The sequence below is a fragment of the Thermobia domestica genome, chromosome 9 (genome assembly GCF_964235325.1).
Source record: "Thermobia domestica chromosome 9, izTheDome1.hap1.1, whole genome shotgun sequence".
NCBI lineage: Eukaryota > Metazoa > Arthropoda > Insecta > Zygentoma > Lepismatidae > Thermobia > Thermobia domestica.
Window position 1 is genome coordinate 27,919,284 of NC_137462.1, and position 21,692 is coordinate 27,940,975.

Below are 21,692 nucleotides of genomic sequence, written 5' to 3' on the forward strand. Positions count from 1 at the left end.
TCTGCACAACGTACAGCACTTAATAAGAAAAGGAAAATTTTATTGCAGAAAGGTGGGGCATTTTTACCATTAATTTTAGGACCATTACTTGGTGCAGTAGCAAGTAGTTTGTTTGGAAGATAAGTATGTCGGAATTTCGTAAAATGATATTAGTTCCTGAAAATGCAATGCAACAAATGCATGCAAATATAAAATCAGTAGATTCACATCAATCGCGTTTAGATGAAGAAATGAGTAGTATTTTACAACGTCGTAATCTTAGTATTGATGAAAAATGAAAATTGTATCAGCAAGCATTACAAAAATATTTAAATTATACTTCATCAGTTTCACAAAATCCAATTACATTACCTATTATTGAAAAAGATGTTCCTGAAACATCATCATCATCTCAACAAGAAGAAAAAAATAATTCTATTTTACCCTTTGTATCGGACATTTTACAATCAGTACCAAAAACACATCGAAGGAAAACGGATCTATTATTAAAACAGTTAACAAGTTCTGATAAAATTCATTGGGATCAATCAGGAACAGTACGTATTCAAGGAAAAATAATACCAGGTTCTAATATTATTGATTTAATAAATGATGTTGTTCGTACACGAAAATATTCAAGAAAACCTATAGGCATTCACGAATTTAAAAATTTATTGGATGATCTTAATGTACCACGTGAATTTATTTCAACTCCTATAGTGAAATCACATAACAAAGTTAAAAAATCACAAAGTCCAACACTAGTAACAAATATATTTAAAAATTGGAAAGAATATAAAATGTAAATAAAAATGGGAAAATTGTCAAAATTATATTGTGATTATACGAATCCTGCTTCTTTATCAAGTATTAAAACATTACAAGGAAAAACAAAATTACCAAAAAAGAAAATTAAAAATTGGTTAGCATCTCAAGATGCCTATACATTACATGCACCAGCACGTAAAGTGTTTGAACGTAAACTATATTATGTTAGTGCACCAAATGAAACATTACAAATGGATTTAGCAGATATGCAAAATATTGACAAGTATAACAAAAATTATAAATATATATTATGTTGTATCGATATTTTTTCACGGTATGCGTATTGTATTCCCTTGAAAACAAAAGCAGGTCCTGAAATGGCAAAAGCAATCAAAAAATTTTTTTAAAATTTTAAACTACCCGTGTTTAATGTACAAACGGATTTAGGTACAGAATTTTATAATCGACATGTAAAACGTTTATTTAAAGAATACGAAATTAATCATTATAGTGTACATTCAGAAATTAAATGTGCATTAGCTGAACGTTTTATAAGAACATTAAAAGAAAAATTGTATCGTTATTTTACGGCTAAAATACATACCGTTATATAAATGTGTTAGATCAATTTGTAAAAAATTATAATCATTCGTATCATAGTACTATTGAAATGGCACCGGCAAATGTAAATTATTCTAATGTTGATCAAGTTCGCAATACGTTGTACGGTGATAAAACGAATAAAAAGAAATTAACATGTAAATTTCAGCCTGGTGATTATGTGCGTGTTAGTAAATATAAACATAAATTAGAAAAGGGATATTTACCAAAATGGTCACAAGAAATTTTTATTGTTGATAAATGTATTCCGACAAATCCTATTACATATAAATTAAAAGATTGGAATGATGAGGAAATTAAAGGAATATTTTACACAGAAGAATTACAAAAAGTAAATGTAAATTCAAACAAAACATTTTTAATTGAAAAAGTATTAAAACGAAAAAAAGATATGATGTATGTAAAGTGGTTAGGATATCCATCAAGTATGAATTCATGGATTAAAACAAATTCTGTTCAGTCTTCAAACTGAGTTCAATGATAGAACATGATTTCTATGTTACTCTTCCTTCAGATGCTAGTAGTGAAATTTTTACTAATAATACGACTTCTTCATTTATAGTAAAGTTAGCACAACCTATTCATTTAAGTGAAGGAGAATGGTATGTTGCCTTAACACAACTTAATGTTCCTTTTAGTTTTTATAATGTGGGTAAAAATGAAAAAAATGTAATTGAAACCATCGTTAATGATGAACTTGAAATTGCAGATGTTGATATTACACCAGGATACTATACTTCTATTCCGTACATTTTAGAAATGATTCCTGAAGAATTACGCATGTTAAAATATTATAAAAATAAAAATCAAGTTGGAATTAGACATTCTTTAAAATTGAAAGATTTTTGTGTTATTGCAATGACACGTGGATTACAACATTTACTTGGATTTATAAATGAAAATACAACAGAGTTTACAGGTGCTGTCTTTGTTAAACCAGTTAATGAAGATGTTCCAACCGTAACACGTGCAAAATTTCCATGCAATTTAGAATATAATATACCAAACGTTTTTAATGTTTGTGTTGATATTGTAAAACAACAAGAAAATATTGGACCACTACTTCGTAAAGTTAGTGCATATAATATTGAGCACGGAGATGTAAAATATTTTCTATTTCACACACCACAATATGTTAAATTTGTAAAATCTTATTTTAGCACAATTGAAGTAAACTTAAACGCTGAGCACGGTTTAAAATTGCCATTTGAATTTGGAACTTCAAACTTAACACTTCACTTTAAACGAAAATGATTTCTGAAAGTATTGATGATAGTTTTTACATTACACTTGTATCAAACGCAAGTACCGATGTATATCCTACAAATAGTCCAACACATTTTGTTAACCAACTAAAAAATAATATTCAATTATCAGAAACCGATTGGCATGTAGGATTAAGTGAATTACATGTTCCTTTAACGTGTTATAATGTTAACGATGGAGAAAATGTAATGTGGTATAAAATAAAAAATGAAGAAGCACAAAAGGGTAAAATTATAAGTGGATATTATCACTCTGATCATCATATCATTGATGAATTGAATAAAATATCAAAAGACATAAAATTTTCCATATCAAATATTGTACAAGTAGATTCTAGTGATCGTGTTGAGTCTGCCTTATTATCAGCAACATTAGCAATGCAATTAGGACTTTGTCAACATAAAGATCTTGTTTTGTATAAACGTGGATTTAAACAACCATATGTTGATATTGGATATCCTCATCAAATTTTTATTTATACTGATATCATACAATATCAGTTTCTAGGTGATACAAAAGCACCTTTATTACGTATTGCAACAATATCAAATGTAAAATACGGTAAAGTGAAAACAATAACATTTCAAGATATTCATTATCTTCCACTTGCAAAGTTTTCATTTAACAGTATTGAAATACTATTAAAAGACCATGCAGGACGAAATTTGCCATTTCGTTCTGGGACACTGTTTTACACTTCATTTTAAGCGCTCTCCTAATAAAAGTAATTAATTAATTATATTTTAAATATGAAATTTAGACGACATTACGGACATGGTATCCCATACTTTTCAGGACCTGTATATCAACGGGGACATGGTATAGGTAGTTTCTTCCAAGGATTATTTCGTTTTGCATTACCATTTCTTAAACAGGGTGCAAAAACTTTAGGTCGACAAGCATTACAAAGGGGAATACAAGTAGCGGGTGATGTATTACAAGATAAACCATTTAAAGAATCTGTTCGTACACGTGTAAAAAAAGCTGGTGAAACATTAAAGACAAAAGCTGTTAACAAAGTTGGTCAGTTATTAACTGGAAGTGGTAAGAGACGGCCACGCAAGCGTAAAGCTCCGTCAATTGTTCGTTTTGGACCTCCAACTAAACGTAAACGTACAAACAAAAGCAAAAGCAAAAGAAAAGTAAAAAGAAAAATAAGTCGTGCTACAGATATATTTTCATAATGGCATTACTTAATTCAAACAGTGTGGAATGTTGTACCAACGATTTCGATTTATTTAGCACTCCAATGACACAAACTGCAATTGAATCTTGCTTTAATGCTGAATACCGTCCAATTTCAACATTAAGTTCTGATGGACCTATTGAATTTTTTATTCCCGGTGAAACAGGAGAATTTATTCATACTGCATATCTTTATCTTTACGTACGTTGTAAAATTACAAAACCTGATGACACAGCATTAGCTGACACTGATGTAGCACCAACAAATAATTTCCTACATTCATTATTTAGTCAAATTGACATTTCATTAAATGATAAATTAATTAGTTCTTCATCAGGATTTTATCATTATCGTGCGTACCTTGAAACATTATTAAATTATTCCCGTGATGCTTCTGATACACATTTGAAATTAGGTATGTGGTATAAAGATTCCGCTAAACAATTTGATACCATAGGTAATGCTAATGTGGGTTTTCAACAACGTGCTAATTATATTAAAATAGTAAATCATTTGAAATGTATGGGCGTTTGTATACAGATATTGCTGGATTACCAAGAGCACTTGTAAATAAAGTAGGTCTTCGTATAAAATTACATCGTAGTAAAGATGCTTTTTGTTTATTATCTCCTGCAAATACTTCTTATAAAGTAAAACTTGAAGATGTTACTCTACATATACGTCGCATTGATGTTGCACCTCATTTGGCAATGGAAATCAATACTAATATGAATCATGAAACAACAAAATATCCCCTTACAAGAGTACAAAGAAGATCATATACTATTCCTGCAAACGTTAATTCATACAATCTGGATAATATTTTCCTGGGTAACGTACCTAAAGGTGTTGTTATCGGATTTGTTTCCAATTCGGCAGTTAATGGAAAATCTGAACTAAATCCATTTCATTTTCAACACTTTAACGTTAACAAACTGCAACTACAAGTTGGATCAAAATCTATTCCTCCCAGTCCCCTCACCCCCGATTTTAAAAACAATTTGTACCTTCTAAGTTACCATTCTCTGTTTTCCGGTACTGGTTTATATTATAAAGATGATGCACATACTATTACTCCTGAAGAATATCCACACGGCTATACTCTTTATGCATTTATTCTATCACCTACAGCAACATTAGATGATTGTACGTGGGACCTTGTGCGTGATGCACCTGTAAATGTTAAAGTTTCCTTTTCTGAAAATTTAACTGAACCTATAACATGTATTGTTTACGCCCAGTTTGATTCTTTAATTCAAATTGATAAAGATAGAAATATATATACTGATAATACTTTTTAAAAGTATCATTTTAATAAAAGAAGTATAACTGTTCACTTCTAAGCATATGAATTACATGTGCCCTACTGGTACAAAGTGTGTTAAACATTGTATATTGTAATATTTCTTTGCTTGATTATTCAAAGAGTTGCAAGGTATCATACTATGAAGTTTCTCAAAAGTATTTTTATGCGTTAGCACCATTCATTGTTATTGGAAAAGTTATAAAAAAATCTGTCATGAATATTTTAAACATATTTCGTTTTATGAGAATATTCCATATACTCCACTAGGTCTTCCAACATATACGCGTATAAAGTGATGTAAAGTGAAGTGAAGTGATGTAAATTAAAAAACAAAAGTTATGTACACGGATGATTTAATAAAAGTGTTACTTCGTGATAAACTTACTGGTGCAAATGTGCGTGGCATTTATCCTATTGATAGAATACCAAAAACTGTGCAACCACCGGCTGGACTTATTATAAATTTAAGCAATTCATCATCAGGTGGCACACATTGGGTGTGTGTATTCATTGATGAAAATCAAAGAGGATACTATTTCGATAGCTTAGCTTTACCATTTCCAAAAGAAATAAAAACTTTTTTAAATAAAAATTGTAAAATATATTTTACAAATAGTTCCGCATATCAAGACTATAATTCAATCTTGTGTGGACAATTTGTGTTGTACTTTTTGCATCATATTGTACGAAAGAAAAGCTTTAACGAATGTTTAAATTTATTCAGAAAAAATAATCTTAAACAAAATGATAAAATTGTATTCAATCTTGTAACCAATATAATGAAAAGAAAAAACAAGTAGATTAGTTTAATAAAGTTTTTATTTACAATTTAAAATCTTGTATTTTTATTTACAAGAACATATCATTTCCTTTTTACAACTTTGCAAATGCATTAGTTATAGTACGTTGAAACTTCCACCAATAACATAATTGTTGTGCATTACGAAATGCACATCCTGATTTTTTGCCAAGTTTAATATTTTGTTCATGAAAAGCACAATATTCATTAAATACGTTTGCATGCAATGTATTTAATGGTGGACACTGTTTACTTTCCAAATCAATAACATTAGCTAGTGCAAAAATATTTTTAATCCAAAGTGTTTTTTCTCCACCTTTATAATAAAAGGTTGCATCTTGTTTACAAAGTTGATATATAAGGTTACGTATGTGTGATACAGTATAACCGCATTTATCATTCCAAGTTAATCCGTGTAAGTTTAATGTTAACCATTCAATTTGTTTTTGACAACCTAATGGAAGTACATTATATTCTACTGGTGATTTTATTAAACAATGCAAATTTACTGTATCATCACACGCAGTTAAACAAAATTCACGTATAATAAATTCATGATTTGAAATCTTAAAATCTTGTATGTCAATAATGTATTCATTAACACATGGTGAAATTTTATGTTTACGTTCTAAGAGAAACGGTATAATTTGTCCAACAAATTCAGTGTTCTTTAAACAATCACGCGCTTTGCGTATAAAGTTTATACTTGAAATTTCACTATGGTGTTCTTCAAACACTTCAAATAAATCAATAAGAGTTATATCGTTGGATAAATATTCTACAGCAAAAGTTCCAATATCATGATAAAATAAACATTCATGTTCAAGATGCAGCAAACATTGTTCACAAGAAATATTATTATTAAAACGTAAGTATGCACTTATAGTTTTTAAAACACAAACTTCACTAATATGTTCTTCACTACATGATACACAAAAATTATTTTCGAAATACCTTATGTACACTACGTTTTCTTAACACACCTCACTATAGTCGTTCGATCTGTCTTTTTCAAGAAAAATACTTAAAAGTTCTTTTCGTACATTCACATCCACTGATAGTTCACGAAATGTAATATTAAAATAATCTCTTGTTAATGGTGTAATAACTGTATGTGTTTCTGCATAAATGTCAAATAATTCCTCCTGTACACGAGGATTCACTAACACAGACCAAACACGAATGTCTAAAACGTCTTCATTACAATAAAAACATTCATGAGACCATTCGCATGTATCATGCCAATAGCATGCATAGCATATTAAATAATCATTTGGTTTCCATTTCGCAATGCAGTCTCTTACACAGTTCACATCCACATAGTTAACACCACATTCACAGTTCCAACTTAATTCTGATAAAGCAGGTGAACATGGCAGCGTATCCACATTTGATACCACTTCGTCATTTGATTTCGCCTCAAAATCTGAGTTATCCTCCGAAAATTCATACACTTCATTATCTATTCCCGCCTCACTATCACTTGTATAAACTTTTATATTATCGCTTTCATATCTTTCTAATTCATTTTCATCAATTGTACAATCTGGAGAATCTGGATATTCATTCTCAGCGTCTAACTTATGCTTCACATCAACGTCTTCTACAAACTGACGGTTCTTCATCGCTAACAAAACTATACATGCCTATTTTTTAAAACCAATATTTAAATAAAAATTTCAAATGACGTCACGCGCTCGCGCCCGCGCCCGCGGGTATTTTCCGTTCGCGCCCCCCGCGCCTTCCCGCGCCGCGTCCGCGTTTCCGCCGCCGCCTGTTTAAAAACTCTTTTCTTTTTCTTTATAACAATCCATTATTGTTCGTCACCTAAATTATTATTCTTTAACGCATACAGCTGCAAGGTTTTTCTTTTATTATTCTTTTCATACACCTGCAAAGTATTCTATAGCTCTATTCTTTCTTTATACCCTTTGTTCAATGATTTTCCCAAGGTTTCTTTTTTATTATTTTAAAACATACACCTGCAAAGTATTCTATAGTTCTATTATTCTTTATAACAAGCTACCATTGTTCAACAAGTTTCCAAGTTTTTTTTAAATCATTTTTTTTTCAACTTTGACATCTTTTATTATTCTCTTTTGTGTCACTACTATACATACAATAGTACACCAGCCATTACCTGTCATCATATGTCATTTAAACAATAGTGTATTTCTATACAACTATACTCTCTAACCATTGTCTGGGGGCGACCTCCTGGGGAAAATTTTGTGGACATATTCCACCAAGACTACTCCACACCAATAGCATTTTAATTTCGATTCTTTTAACATCAGCAATTAAACGGGTTGAACTTTTTATTGATAGACTTTCTTTTATTATTCTTAAGGGTCGTTGGTGTGCAGGGTCGCATTTAGCATTTTGGCGCCCCTAGGCCCAATAATTTTTTCCGCCCCCTAGTCTGGTTAAAGTTACTTTCCTAAAAACCTTTATTAAAAAATTATATCAGGCTTATATGTTAATTGCTTAAACACCACTCCACGATGCAATTTTATCATTGCAATTTTTTTGAGGAATTTACTTCGTTCTGTGCTTTACAAAATACCGTTAAAGTATTAACAAAAGATTGGTGAACTTTACCAACAATTATTTGTTCCAATGAACTTCAAAATCAGAATACTTTATTAGCCTGATTTTTAAAATCAATTCAAAAAATATGTTAAGTTATGGCTAATTATTTTTATTTCTAGATATTTTTTAATTTTTTTCTCTCGGCCGTGCGCCCCCTGGGAGCTTGCGCCCATAGGCCCGGGCCTATTGGGAAATCCGGCCCTGTTGGTGTGATACTATTGTTTTAAATATACGTGCCCCTACAGAAGATAAGGACGATGATAGAAAATACACTTTTAAAGAAGTATCACGGGTATTCGACCAAGTCTCGCTATACTATCTATATGAAAATTCTATTAGAGGATTTAAATATGAAGGTAGGGCGACAGGGTATTTTCAAACCGATTATAGGAAAAGAAGGTCTGCATAAGGAAAATAATGACAACCAAAGGGGAATGACAACCAAGTAATGGAAACAACGGTGTTAAGTTTCGTGAACTTTGGAACATCCAAAAACTTTATCGTGAAGAGTACAGAATTCCCACATCGCGACGTTTATAAATACATATGAACCTCGCCAGATGGAGAAAGGTACAATCAAATTGATCATGTTTTAGTAGATAGAAGACAGTCTGGCATAATTGATGCTCGCTCGTTCAGACGACCAGACTGTGACACTGATCACTATCTGGTAGCTGCGATAACAAGAGAGAGAGAGAGATTATCGTTGAGTAAAGAGATATTCAACATCTGAAAACGGAGAGGTTTAGTTTAAAGAAATTAAAAGAAAAACCAGGCGAGAGGGAAATACCAGATTGAAGTGTAGAAGATCCTCGTTTTTAGAAGGTTTTGAGAGCTCTAATGTTGAGAATACTTGGGATCAAATTAAGGATAACATTAAAATTTTAGTAAGAGAGAAATTGGGGCAAGCGAAAATACGTAAAAACAAATCGTGGTAAGGACCAGGAATGCACCAAACTAACGGAGAAGAAAAAATAGGCGAAACTGCGTTGGCTACAAAATACGAACGATATAACTACACTAAATTTCGTTTCCATCAGATGGAAACTTGCAAAATGTTTAAAAGAGAGAAATGCGATTTTTTGAAATCTTAAATTAAAGAACTTGAAGATAATAATAAAAGAAAAAAAATCGAGACATGTTCAAGGACATCAACGACTTTAGGAAAGCGTATCAACTCGCGCGTATATATAAAGAGAGACCACAGAACAATTCTTACTGATACAGATAGCATCTCGTATAGATGGATAGATTTATTTGACGGTTTGCTTCACACGCAGCCAAACACTAATGTTCGTGGGAAAGGGAAATGCACAGCAGAACCATAAATTTCAGATCCTAGCCGAACACAAGTAGAAATAGCTATAAAGAAATTAAAGAAACACAAATCTCCGGGTGTAATTCTGGTTGAGTTAATTTTAGCTAGAAGGTAGAATTGTGGAACAAGATACGCAAACTCATTTTCCTTATCTGGAAGAAGGAGGAATTAACACAAGAGTGGAAAGAACGAATCATTGTTCCAATTCATAAGAAAGGCGACAAAGCGGGTTGTAATAATATTTGAGGCATTTCTCTTGTATCAACATCTATAAAATCCTCTCAACAATTTATTAGCAAAACGCCGTGCTCGTGGGTTTTCTCGGGGTTCTCCCGTTTCCTCCCACTTTCTTCATTCCACCATTTCATTCATTTCTTATCATCACCGTCTCCTTTAGCCCAATCGGCATAACTGTGGGACGTAAAACTGAAGGTTTCATTTCATTTTTTAGTTTATTAGCAAGATTGATCCCACATGCAGATGAAATTATTGGATATTATCAGTGTGGATTTAGACGAAATCAATCAACTATGGACCAGATATTTACCATTCGACAAATACTCGAAAAGATATGGGAATACAATACCCCGGTACATAAATTACTTATCGATTTTAGAAAACCTTACGATTCTATTAAGATATACAGTAAATATTATACAACGTTCTTGCAGAATTTGGAATACCGAAAAAAGCTAGTTAGATTAATTAACATGTGTTTAAACGAATCCCAAAGTAAAATCTTAGTAGGAAAATTCTTGTCCACGAGCTTCCTCGTCGAGAATGGCCTTAAAGAGGTGCGTTGTCGACATTATTATGCATCTTTATTCTGGAGTACACTATAAGGAAAATCAAATATAGCAACCACACTGTAACCAATAACCGTGAAAATAAGTGCCTCCTACCATAAAAAATATACGGTTTACCGTTTTTCTAAAATAATGGTAGGAGACCGTTTTCCTGTCAGATGCTTGTGTCGGGCATGCGCATTGGAGAGAAAAAGCACATGCTCGAAGCGAGGATTCATGGCGCGTAGGTTCGGATGTGTTGTGCTTTGTTTTGTTTCTTTCTTTTGTTTGTTTGTTTGTTTGTTTAGTGTGGTTTTCTGGTGTGATATATACGGTATTACAGTTGAAGATATCCTGGAAATTTAACATTAAGCAAGGTAATGTATGGGAAAGCACCATGTTAATATTTGAACTTTGTTCAGTGACAAACAAAACTTTAGTTGGCTATCGTGGCAAGCAGATCGCTCCAAAGTGCAAAGATTCGAAACCAAGAAGCTACTGGATGTATAATGTCTTATGATAATGTAGCGAACTACGAGTGGTTTGTGAAGCTAGAATTAAAATCACAATGTTGAAATACAAAAAAAAAAAAAAAAAAAAAAAAAAAATTTTTAGGAAAAGTGTTTCGTAGTTTACCGTAACAGCATTACATAACTTGTATTGCATCAACTGGAATTTTTCATGTTACAGAAACAAAAGTATCCTGTCACTCATGTGTGCTCGAAGGAGGGGCAGGGGGTCGCTCCCCTAGCTAGTGAAAACGTATTAAATTTCTTAATACAAATAAAAAAATATCAGGGTATATAGTAACCAGGGAGTTGAGTCCCCTAGAAAATTTTCATCGGGCGCCCATGCTGTCATTATTTTTTCTGGATAAATAAATTGAAAAACATTTCTGTAAATGTTTTTATCTTTAATTTTGTTATGAGTACCTATAATCTGTTCTGGTGTCTTGTTAATACATTTGAGCGTTTAATAGTCTAAATATGATAAAGTTCGATACTCTGGAAGTTTGGTGACTTTTTTTTTTTTTGAACATTGATGCCACTGTTACATAATTATACAAACACGTATTTATTAATTTGAGATATCGGATACAGGATACTGTAGGCAGTGTTGTGAGAAGTCATATGGTTTTACACTTGTTTAGTCGTACTTCTGGTCATTCTAAGCTATGTTGTCGAGTGCCTGCTTGGTTATCTGAAACCGTAATAATGCGACTAATCGAATGAATCGCTGATTAGAATATTTGAGGTCTATTAGTCTACTGGTACTCATAGCGAAAATACATGTAATAAAGCTAGTCTTAACACTGTAACAGAATATCGATTTATGAATATCTTAAAAGGGCATGGATGTTTGTTCCAACTACATCTTCAAAGCCTGCGAAAACAGCTATAAAATTCAAGATTTTTCTTTTTTCTTTTTCTTTTTTCTTTTTTTTTTTGTATGTATGTAATATCGAATCCTCTTCTGGTGTTTTATTCAATACATGACAAAATTAGTAATTTTGAAAAGAAAAACCAATGTATGTTCAAGATGATATCAGAACAAGGGTTCGATATTACAAACTAAGAATTAATTTCAACTTTTATTCTTATGGATATTATGCACGTCGTAGGTGCAACGCTTCTTTCGTTCACTTTTGTTTTCTTTAGTTGTCTTTAACAGCAGTGGACCAGTGTGCACTCTAGTTGCATCCATCCAGCAAAAATTATTGCTAGCCAGTGTGTGATACAGTTTTCAGCAATTCGATGAAAAATGGGTCAATATATATTGACCAGCAAGAATTCTTACTGGATCTAGCAAGAGGGCACAGGTGTGTTATTACCGTAAATCTTGTACGGTAATAACACACCTGTGCTTTTTTTTTTTTTAAAAAAAAAAAACGACCCCTAAATATTACGGTAAATTACCGTAAAATCTACGGTACCAAATTTGTTTCTAAACACGGTCAATATTATTTTGCTTCTAAATATACGGTCTGCCGTTTTTATGAAAAAACGGTGGTCCGTAAAATTTAGGGTAATCGGATGGCAGCGAGAGTTGACGGTAATCGGTCAGTAAATTTAAGGCGAAATTTTTTACAGTGCAGGGTCTAGAGCTGAATGGTATTCACCAGGTCATGGCGTACGCTGATGATGTAAATCTGATAGGGGATGATAGGAGAACAATAGATAAAAATACAGAGACATTATTAAATGCTTACAGGTTTAGAAGTAAATGGAGAAATACATGTAAATTCCCTGGGATCGTAATACTGCAAATTATGGATGCGTCAAAGCATCAAATAATATTTTCGATAAGGTGGATACTTTCAAATATCTAGGATCAATATTAACAGACCAAAATCATATCCACGAAGAAATTAAATGTTGACTGAAAGCAGGAAATTTGTGTTATTATTGAGTTCAAAATCTTTTGTCGTCGCCAATTCTGTCGAAGAATTTGAAGCTCAAAATATATAGAACGATAATCATACCTGTTGTTATGTATTGTTGCGAAACATAGCCGCTTAGTTTAAGGGAAGAACGCAAACTGAAAGTATTTGAGAATAAAATCCTGAGACGAATATTCGGACCAAAGGGGAACGACAATCGGGAATGGCGGAAACTTCATAACGAAGAACTGCATAAATAATTGAATATTTTTAAATTTTGGTGGAGGTGGTCGAAAAATTTTGAAAGTTTCACAGACTGTATATACTATCTAGATGTAAATGTGCAATTTTTCCAAAACCATCGATGCGTATTTTCTTTATTTTTTTGCGTGTTGAAAATTTCAAAAACTTGTAGAATTTTTTTTTGTGGGGGGACACATCTCTGATTTTTTGGTTAAAAATTTTTTATACCCTTAGGTACAACATATGTTTTTTGGGGGGCCTGAAAGTGATGGCAACATTGTCAAAAAGAAATAAATCTGAAAACAAACGTGTTTTTCACACAGTTTTCCCATCATTTTAGGGCCCTCAAGGTAAGCGCCCCTTCAAACAATTCTTTGTCAACGTTCACAATTCTCATATCTTTTGCGTCCCTTCCGCTTCCATCGTTCTTCGGCTGCTTCGATTGTGTCCGTTTCGGAACAGAAACACCAAATATATCTCCATAACAGTGCTTCCACTGCAACCGACTCTTGCACAACGAAGTTACACTCACCTCGCGTCGGCTCCTCGTATCTATCAGTGCTTCCTTCACTGGCCGCACACAGTGGCGCTCTCTACTGGTAACGCTCTCTATCTTACTAGGAAAGACCCTTTACACCTTTTACCAAACACTGTTAGGGTCATCAAGTCTAGGAGGCTCAGGTAGACAGACACTGTAGCGAAAATGAAATCAAGCAGGAACGCTTTGAAAGTTTTGACTGGAAATCCAAACGGAAAACGTGCATTAGGAAGACCTAGTCGCAGATGGAAAGACAATATTAAGATGAATCTCGCAGAAATAGAAATACAAGGTAGAAACTTGATTCAGTTGGGTAAAGACAGAAGTCATTGGAGAGATTTCATTGAACCTCTGGGTTCAATAGGCCATAGAGTTAGTTAGTTAGTTCTTTTACGGTAAAAATATTTTGTAAAATTTAAAGGAAATTAAGAAGATTTATGTTTTATCTGTATGTAGATAGATAAAACAGAATACCACTGATACGTATGCACTGAAAACATTTCCTGGCAATCCAAATAGTTGATGAAGAAATAATCCCAATAAATTCCTTCAAATTGGAAGCATTTCTTATGTCAATGGAAAAAAAAAACTGACATTGATTAGTCTTTAAAAAAGATGAAATTCGTTGGGTTAAGTTCTGACCCTTTTAGCCCCTACTCTGCGATTTCTAATAGTTTATTATTATCCTTGTTTACCTTCATTTTTAATATTCACGCGTAAACAGCAGCTTACTTGTCTCTGCACTCCTCTCTTTTTCATACCTTCATTCTCACCATCGTGATTAATCCGATTTAGTAGAAAAGTGTGATTTGAACAGGAGCGCGGTGGCTCAGTGGTAGAGCGTTTATTTCCGGTGCTTGGGGTCCCTGGTTCGATCCCAGCTCGCACCGTGTGGACTTTGTGGTGGACAAACACCATGCTCGTGGGTTTTCTCGGGGTTCTCCCGTTTCCTCCCACTTTCTTCATTCTACCATTTCACTCGTCTCTCATCATCACCGTCTCCTTTAGCCTAACCGGCATAATCGTGGGACGTAAAACTTAAAGATTTCATTTCATTTCATTTTCAAAAGTGTGATTAACTAAGCATACTCATCACCATCACAACGCAGAACACGTTTTTCAGACTTTGAGCGTTTCCGATTTTGAAAATACTCCTGTGTACACTATAAGTCATTACTCGATACCTATCACATCATCATTAACAAATCGTATATAATAACTTTCTTTAAGTAATAAGTAAAAACTTGTTGTGACTCTTATTGAAAATTTTGGGTTGCGAGAGGAGCGAGCAAGAAAACTTTTAACAAATGTATTTCTTTGCAAACAGACAACAATATTGAATTAATAGGGCGCCAATTTCTTTAGAGGGCGCCGCGTCATTTACCCTTTTCCGATACCTATTCTTTCTTCTTGCTCGTTCGGCGCCCCCTTGGTATCAGCGCCCGGGGCAACCGCCCCACTCGCCCCTCCCCCCTTAGCTACGGCTCTGATGATCATAGATGAACCACATTTTCCTATCCAATTTTTGGTTCGTATCACATTTCTAAAATTATGTGTAGCAAACTGCGGTGTGATACCGCTTAAATGAAACGCTAATAGGATCTATTGCAATATTCACGTTTTAATACATTCCTTAAAATTATCAGATACTATGAAATTAAACTCAATCACAGGATAGGAAAAAAATGTCATGTCATTGAATAAGAAAACTACCAAGGAGATTGTGTTTGTTTCTAATCGTGCCTACCAAAGTAACCACTAATCAATGTTCGTGGAAGAAACATTGATTTTCGGGTGCAAATTATATAAAGAGGACGTTCTTTTAAGTTCTGTTTCTAGTTAATTGTCGTAAAGAGGTAAATATGTATAGAGTTTTATCGAATTATATATTTAATTTTTATTTGATATTAATTATATATTTAATCAATTTATATATATATAGTAAAATTTAATCAAATTATTTTATGAGGCTTCACAACATATAGAAACGAAAAGCAGCTTATTTGTAAGATATATGGCCCCAAAGAGATTGATGCAGGTGACTCAGCAGTGATAAAGAACTTCTTTCTATTACGAAGAATCTCTGATTCGATCCTAGGCACGGACGTACACACTCGACTCTTATGTAAATTTAGTCGAATTTTTAGGCATGATTTTACAAATTTTAATATAATTTATCCTTGTATTAAATTTAGATCCCCGAAATAAATTCTTGCTTACGTGCGTGATACTAGGCCATACACTAGTTTGTGTTTGTATGGACAACATCGTATCTGGGGCCGCGGTGGCTCAGTGATAGAGCGTTCATCTCTGGTGCTTGGGGTTCCGGGTTCAAACCCTGCTCCCACCAAGTGAACTTTCTGGTGGACAAACACCGTGTACCTAGGTTTTCTCGGGGTTCTCCCGTTTCCTCTCACATTTCCATTCTGTCAATTATTTAATAGTCATTTTCAGTCATCATCTGTCTCTTTTAGCCTATAGCATAATCGTCATCGTCAGACCAGTGACGGAGCTATAAAGAGTCCGAGAATTAGCTACTAACTAGAATATTAAAAAACGTAGTATTGGTCGATAAATAATAATTTGTGCTATCGAACATTCAAAACTATTTTAATGACGTATAATAGCAACTAAAGATAATGTCTAAAGTCAAAAATAGTTTATTATAATGAGTATGGAGGTGTTAGTTATAAAACTATATATTATGATTGTGATTCTGTGATATATATCAAGAAAAAATAGCATTTAAAACTTAACATTTGAAGAAAGAAAAATTATTAATAGTGGAATTCCGACACTAGTTGGAAAATCCGACAGAAGTGGAAACCCTAGGAAAATCTCGTTAGGTACATATATACTAAGGTATATATATAGAAGGTATAAAAATGTCATGCGAGTTTAAACTTCGTCCATATGTTATGTAATATTATTGAATTTACAGTAATTCTTTCATACCTCTAGTTAGCAACACTACACATCGAGGAAAGTGAAATTACGTCAGTATAAAGGTCAACATAGTTAACGTGTGAAGCGTGTGTTGTTGGACAGAATACCGGCAAATTCTTGTGACAGTAGCTTTTAATGAAACACAAATATGATAAATTATTAGGAAATCTTATCTGTGTTCTTACATGCGTGTGCGTGATAACATTATTAGGTTAATTTAAGTGCGTTTAGATAACAAGTCTGAGCAGTGATTGTGAAAGTTTTTGTGTCTAAGTCGAGAAAGATATAAGTAATTTATACACTCGTACGAGTGTTTTTGACTTCTGAATAATGTCAAATATAAGTAAAGTTCAAAATACAGTATCAAAACTCTGTACAGAAGAGGTACTATCGAATGTGCTCAAGAAAGGGACAGGAAATAATGGCGTTACCTTAGTTGATGCTGTTGTAAGTGAAGGTTCCGAAAAAGGTGACAACTATATAGCCGGTGTGTACAGAATTACTTTGAGAGGCAAGATACAAAATGGCGAAAAGGAAATTTCGCAACCTGTTATTGCAAAATGCTTACCTCCAAATATTTGTCGTAGAAAAACATTCAAGTGTAGTGAATTTTCTCATAATGAGGTCACTTTTTACAATAAGGTTTACCCCAAGTTAATGGAATTTCAAGAGAAGAAAAAACCTGAAAATCCATTTACTGGTGTTCCGAAGTGTTTCGTCGCTCATGGTGATGGTGAAAATGATTTTATAATTTTGGAGGATTTGTGTGTGGATGGTTTTTCAATTTTAGATAGAAAGAAAGGGTTAGATTATGACCATTGTAAAATTGCTATGAAATCATTCGGTAAATTTCATGCTTTATCTCTTGCAATGAAAGATCAGGACCCAGAAGGATTCAAACAAATTGCAGATGTAATACGCGAACCATACTACCGCGAAGATTTAAGAGAATGGTATAGGGGTATGTTAGATGCTTTCTGTAATTTTACGCTTGATGCAGTGAAAGATGTTTATCCAGATAGCATTTATGTTGACAAGTTTATGCAATTTACTGTTGGATTGTATGATCGACTGATAAAAATTGTAAAACCTAAAGAACCATTAGCAGTTGTAAGTCATGGCGACTCTTGGGCGCCGAATTTTATGTTCAAATATGACAGCAGTGGCAAGTTAAAAGATGCAAAATTTTTAGATTTCCAGCTGAATCGTTACAGTTCACCTATTTTGGACGTAATCTATTTTATATCATCTTGTACAACAACAGCTATGAGGGATACAAAATTGCAGTCTCTATTGCGTGAATATCACACTAGTCTGAGTGAATTTTTAAAAGAACTGGGATCGAATCCTAATATTTTCACGTATGAAATGTTAGAGAGAGAACTTGCAGAACGTGGTGCTTATGGGCTAGGCCTGGCGCTTGAAGCATTCCCTTTTATCGTGTGTGAGTCGGAAGATGCTCCAGACGTTGATAAGTTCGAGGGTGAAGACGCTATTCCTTTGGCTGATATTTGGACATTGGCACCTTTAAAAAACTTGAAAGATAAACGAAGGATAGCGGATGTTGTGAAATTTATGGTGGATAGTGGGTATATATAAATGGAATAACATAATATATTTCTACTGTATAAGCTGGTACTGGAGGGCTATATCAATAATACATCAGTAATTATAATATCTTTTACGACAAAATGGCTGGGTGCAACTCGCAAACAGAACAGACAGACACAGATTTAAGGGTGCTTAGTATCCAGTGATATTTTCAGGGGATAACCGGTGGGGAACATCTCGTTGCAGGGGGTAAAAGTGAGGGGGTAAGTTTCCCACTTACAGAAAATATCTATGACGTCCCTCCAATTACTAAAAAAGTACAATGGATAAAAATAGGCATAGGAGACGGCGTGACGTCATGCCTTCCCTACTTTTTGAGATCCACTTTTACCCCTGCGTGGAGTTCCGAAATCTCTACGCTTCCGGGGCTTTTCTTCGATCGGGTTCAATCTGGGCTACCATTATTTTCATAATACCAGGGGTAAAAGTGGATCTGAAAAGGTAGGGGGATGCATGACGTCACGCCGTCCCCCTTGCCTCTCTTTGTCCATTGTAATTTTTTAAGAAATAGGAGGATGCCATAGATATTTTTCTTTGGAAGTGGGGAGTCTGCTCCTCCAGCGTTCTCCCTCACTTTTACCCCTCCGTAATACTGTTCATCCCTGTTTATTTGGAGATCCTCCCCGGGGGTGGAGAGAAATCTGAAATCATCCGTACAACGCTAATAATAGCTCATTGATTTATAAGAGAAAGTATTTCTGGAAATTAACTGAAATTATCGGCTTGATTTTTACTGATTTCATCTTCAAATGTGAATGCCCTTTACTTCATGAAAATTAAATTCTAGAACAGTAGTTACATTCTGTGAACCATAGTTCAGGTTTATCGATCTTATGAATACAGCCTTCAAGACCAATTTTAAATGAAGTTGACAATGGGCCTTATGCAGAGTCGTTCTGACGCGTGATTAGAGCCATACTAAAGAGTTCGACTAACATATGTTTCCTGTAGTAGTCAAGCCTTTAGTATGACGCTAATCATACGTCAAAACGACTCTGCATAAGGCGGAATGAATTGTAAAAATGAAATAATTTAGTACGTTCCATGATTATGCCCTAGAAGCTAAAGAAAGGATGATTAATGATTATAAAATGTCTATTTAGTTAAAGTTTATCCGCCTTATGCAGAGTCGTTTTGAGGTATGATGGCGTCACACTAAAAGCCTGACTACTTCAGGAAACATATGTTAGTCGAACACTTTAGTATGGCACTAATGACGCGTCAAAACGACTGTGCATAAGGGCCTGTGTGTCTTTGGTGTCCTAATGTTCCCTGTACTAATCTGCTTCCGCTCGCTGTTGCTTGTTCCCTACACAGTAAACTCAGTGACGATAAAAATCAAGCCAACTCAGTAAAAATACACAATAATTTTAATTTTTTTTAAAGGTATGTACAGGTATTCAACACCAGTATTCTTAATCTGTACGCAAAGTATGGATAGCTACCATAGAATAGCAGTTTTTAATGCATTGGATGGAGGTTTGGCAGAAAACAAAAGTGATCATTATGGTGGTGGCATTCAGATTCTGTATCTACAGTGGCCCCCGCGTAGAGTAGTCGTTAACACTCTCGTCTTTAGTGCGAGCGGTCCCGGGTTCGATCCCTGATGAGGACACTCAGTCGAAAAAGTGTAAAAGCTTTTTCAGACCAACCATCCTGAGTGAATTTTCCTGGATTTTCCTCATTGACACCAGGCAAATGCCGGGATGGTTCCTACATATAGATCCCAAACCGCTTCCTTCCTTCCCTTTCCCCGGATGTCATAGATGGCGAAAGCCCAGAAATCTAAAGCCTAATCTTTATCTGTACTGAAAATTTTCATAATTATAGTAATTTAATTTTTATTGTTCTCTTACACACAATCATAGTCAACGTCTTGCGAATAAAATTAGAAAAATAAACACACTGCTGAACAAGACTGCACTTATTTAATATAAAAAACACATTTACACGTGACGTTTCGATCTTCTCGCCAAGATCCTCAACAGACGTACACTCTAGAGCAGCGTTTCCCAACCGGTGTGCCGCGGCACACTGGTGTGCCGCGAATGGGCCGCTGGTGTGCCGCGAAAAAATCGAAACAAATTATTAATTCTATACGAACCAAATTGCAAGACAGGGGAAAATGTATATTTATATTTCACATTACTATGAACCTCTACTATAAATCTACAATTTTAAATTTCATACTGTGTTACTTTTCTGTACATTTTTAATGTTGAAAAACGTATTTATCATTGTCATGACCATTATTACTTCTTTATTGTTGCAGACTATTTCGTAACTTGAAATTTTAACATATCATTCCATAAATTCAACAAAGGAAGCATGCATACAAATTACCTACATTTGTGTTTTAAAAGTATAGGAGATTTGTTTATTTGTTCGTTATTTAGTGATCTTCCCTTTTAGTTAGAGGTTAGATACAGTTTTCGAAAGAGAAAGTGGATTTTTAAAAACCCGAGTCCTATATTTCATTGCTATTGTTTTCTATTTTAAAATTAGAATGAAAAATAAGTATAATGATTTAGCACGGGGGAAAATCATTGATCGAGCTTTCTTCTCTGTAAGAAGGAAATTAGTAATCACATTAAAATACCACGGTAATTATATATATATATATATATATATATATATATATATATATATATATATATATATATATATATATATATATATATATATATATATATATATATATATATATATATATATATATGGGTGTGCCGCGAGAATTCAAGTTACACCTGTAGTGTGCCGCAAGTTGAAAAAGGTTGGGAAACGCTGCTCTAGAGAGTTTTTCTGATTGTTCTCTTATAAACAATTTAAAGTACGATAGTTTGTATTGCACTATTGTAGTGTAGTATAATTGTTGTAAATTCAGCAGTATACGTTGGGGCTGCGGTAGCGTAGTGGTTGAGAATTGACGTCTGATGTGTAGGATTTCTATTCCATGGAGATTATCGCGGACAAACATCCTATGTGGTGGTTTCCTGGGGTTCTCTCGTTTCCTCCCGCTTTCTTTATTCCACCATTTCGTACATTATCGTCATCACCGTCTCCCGTTAAGGTTTGAAAAGAGAAAGAAAGCAATGCTTTAACTGTAATATTATTTTATAATATTTCAACTAAAGTAAGTTCTCAAGAACGCTTCATTCAGACGGTAAGGAATCGGTCACTTGTCTGCTGTGTTTTGTAGTAGGATGGGTAAAAACCGGCTTTTATAAAAATAGTTTTGAAAAAAAAAAAAAAAAAAAAAAAACTGAATGAACAACATTTTGGTTTCCTATTAAAAATATATTTTAGTGTTGATAAAAAGCGAACTTTTTTTGTTTTTTAATTCGTTTTTGTGCT

General features: G+C 33.7%; 1 protein-coding gene and 1 long non-coding RNA gene across 2 annotated transcripts in view; both read left to right on the plus strand.

Annotated features, from left to right (window-relative positions):
• Positions 1 to 10,859: 10,859 nt before the first annotated feature.
• The window catches only part of LOC145693939 (uncharacterized), a 49,894-nt gene continuing 39,061 nt past the window's right edge, over positions 10,860 to 21,692 (plus strand). The window contains exon 1 of the long non-coding RNA XR_014132856.1: positions 10,860 to 10,997. This is a non-coding gene — a long non-coding RNA (uncharacterized LOC145693939). The remainder of the gene's footprint in view (positions 10,998 to 21,692) is intronic.
• On the plus strand, positions 16,804 to 19,247 carry LOC145693938 (uncharacterized). Its single transcript, XM_081770094.1, has one exon. It carries the CDS (start codon positions 17,058 to 17,060, stop codon positions 18,324 to 18,326), a length of 1,269 nt encoding a protein of 422 aa, XP_081626220.1. The 5' UTR covers positions 16,804 to 17,057; the 3' UTR covers positions 18,327 to 19,247.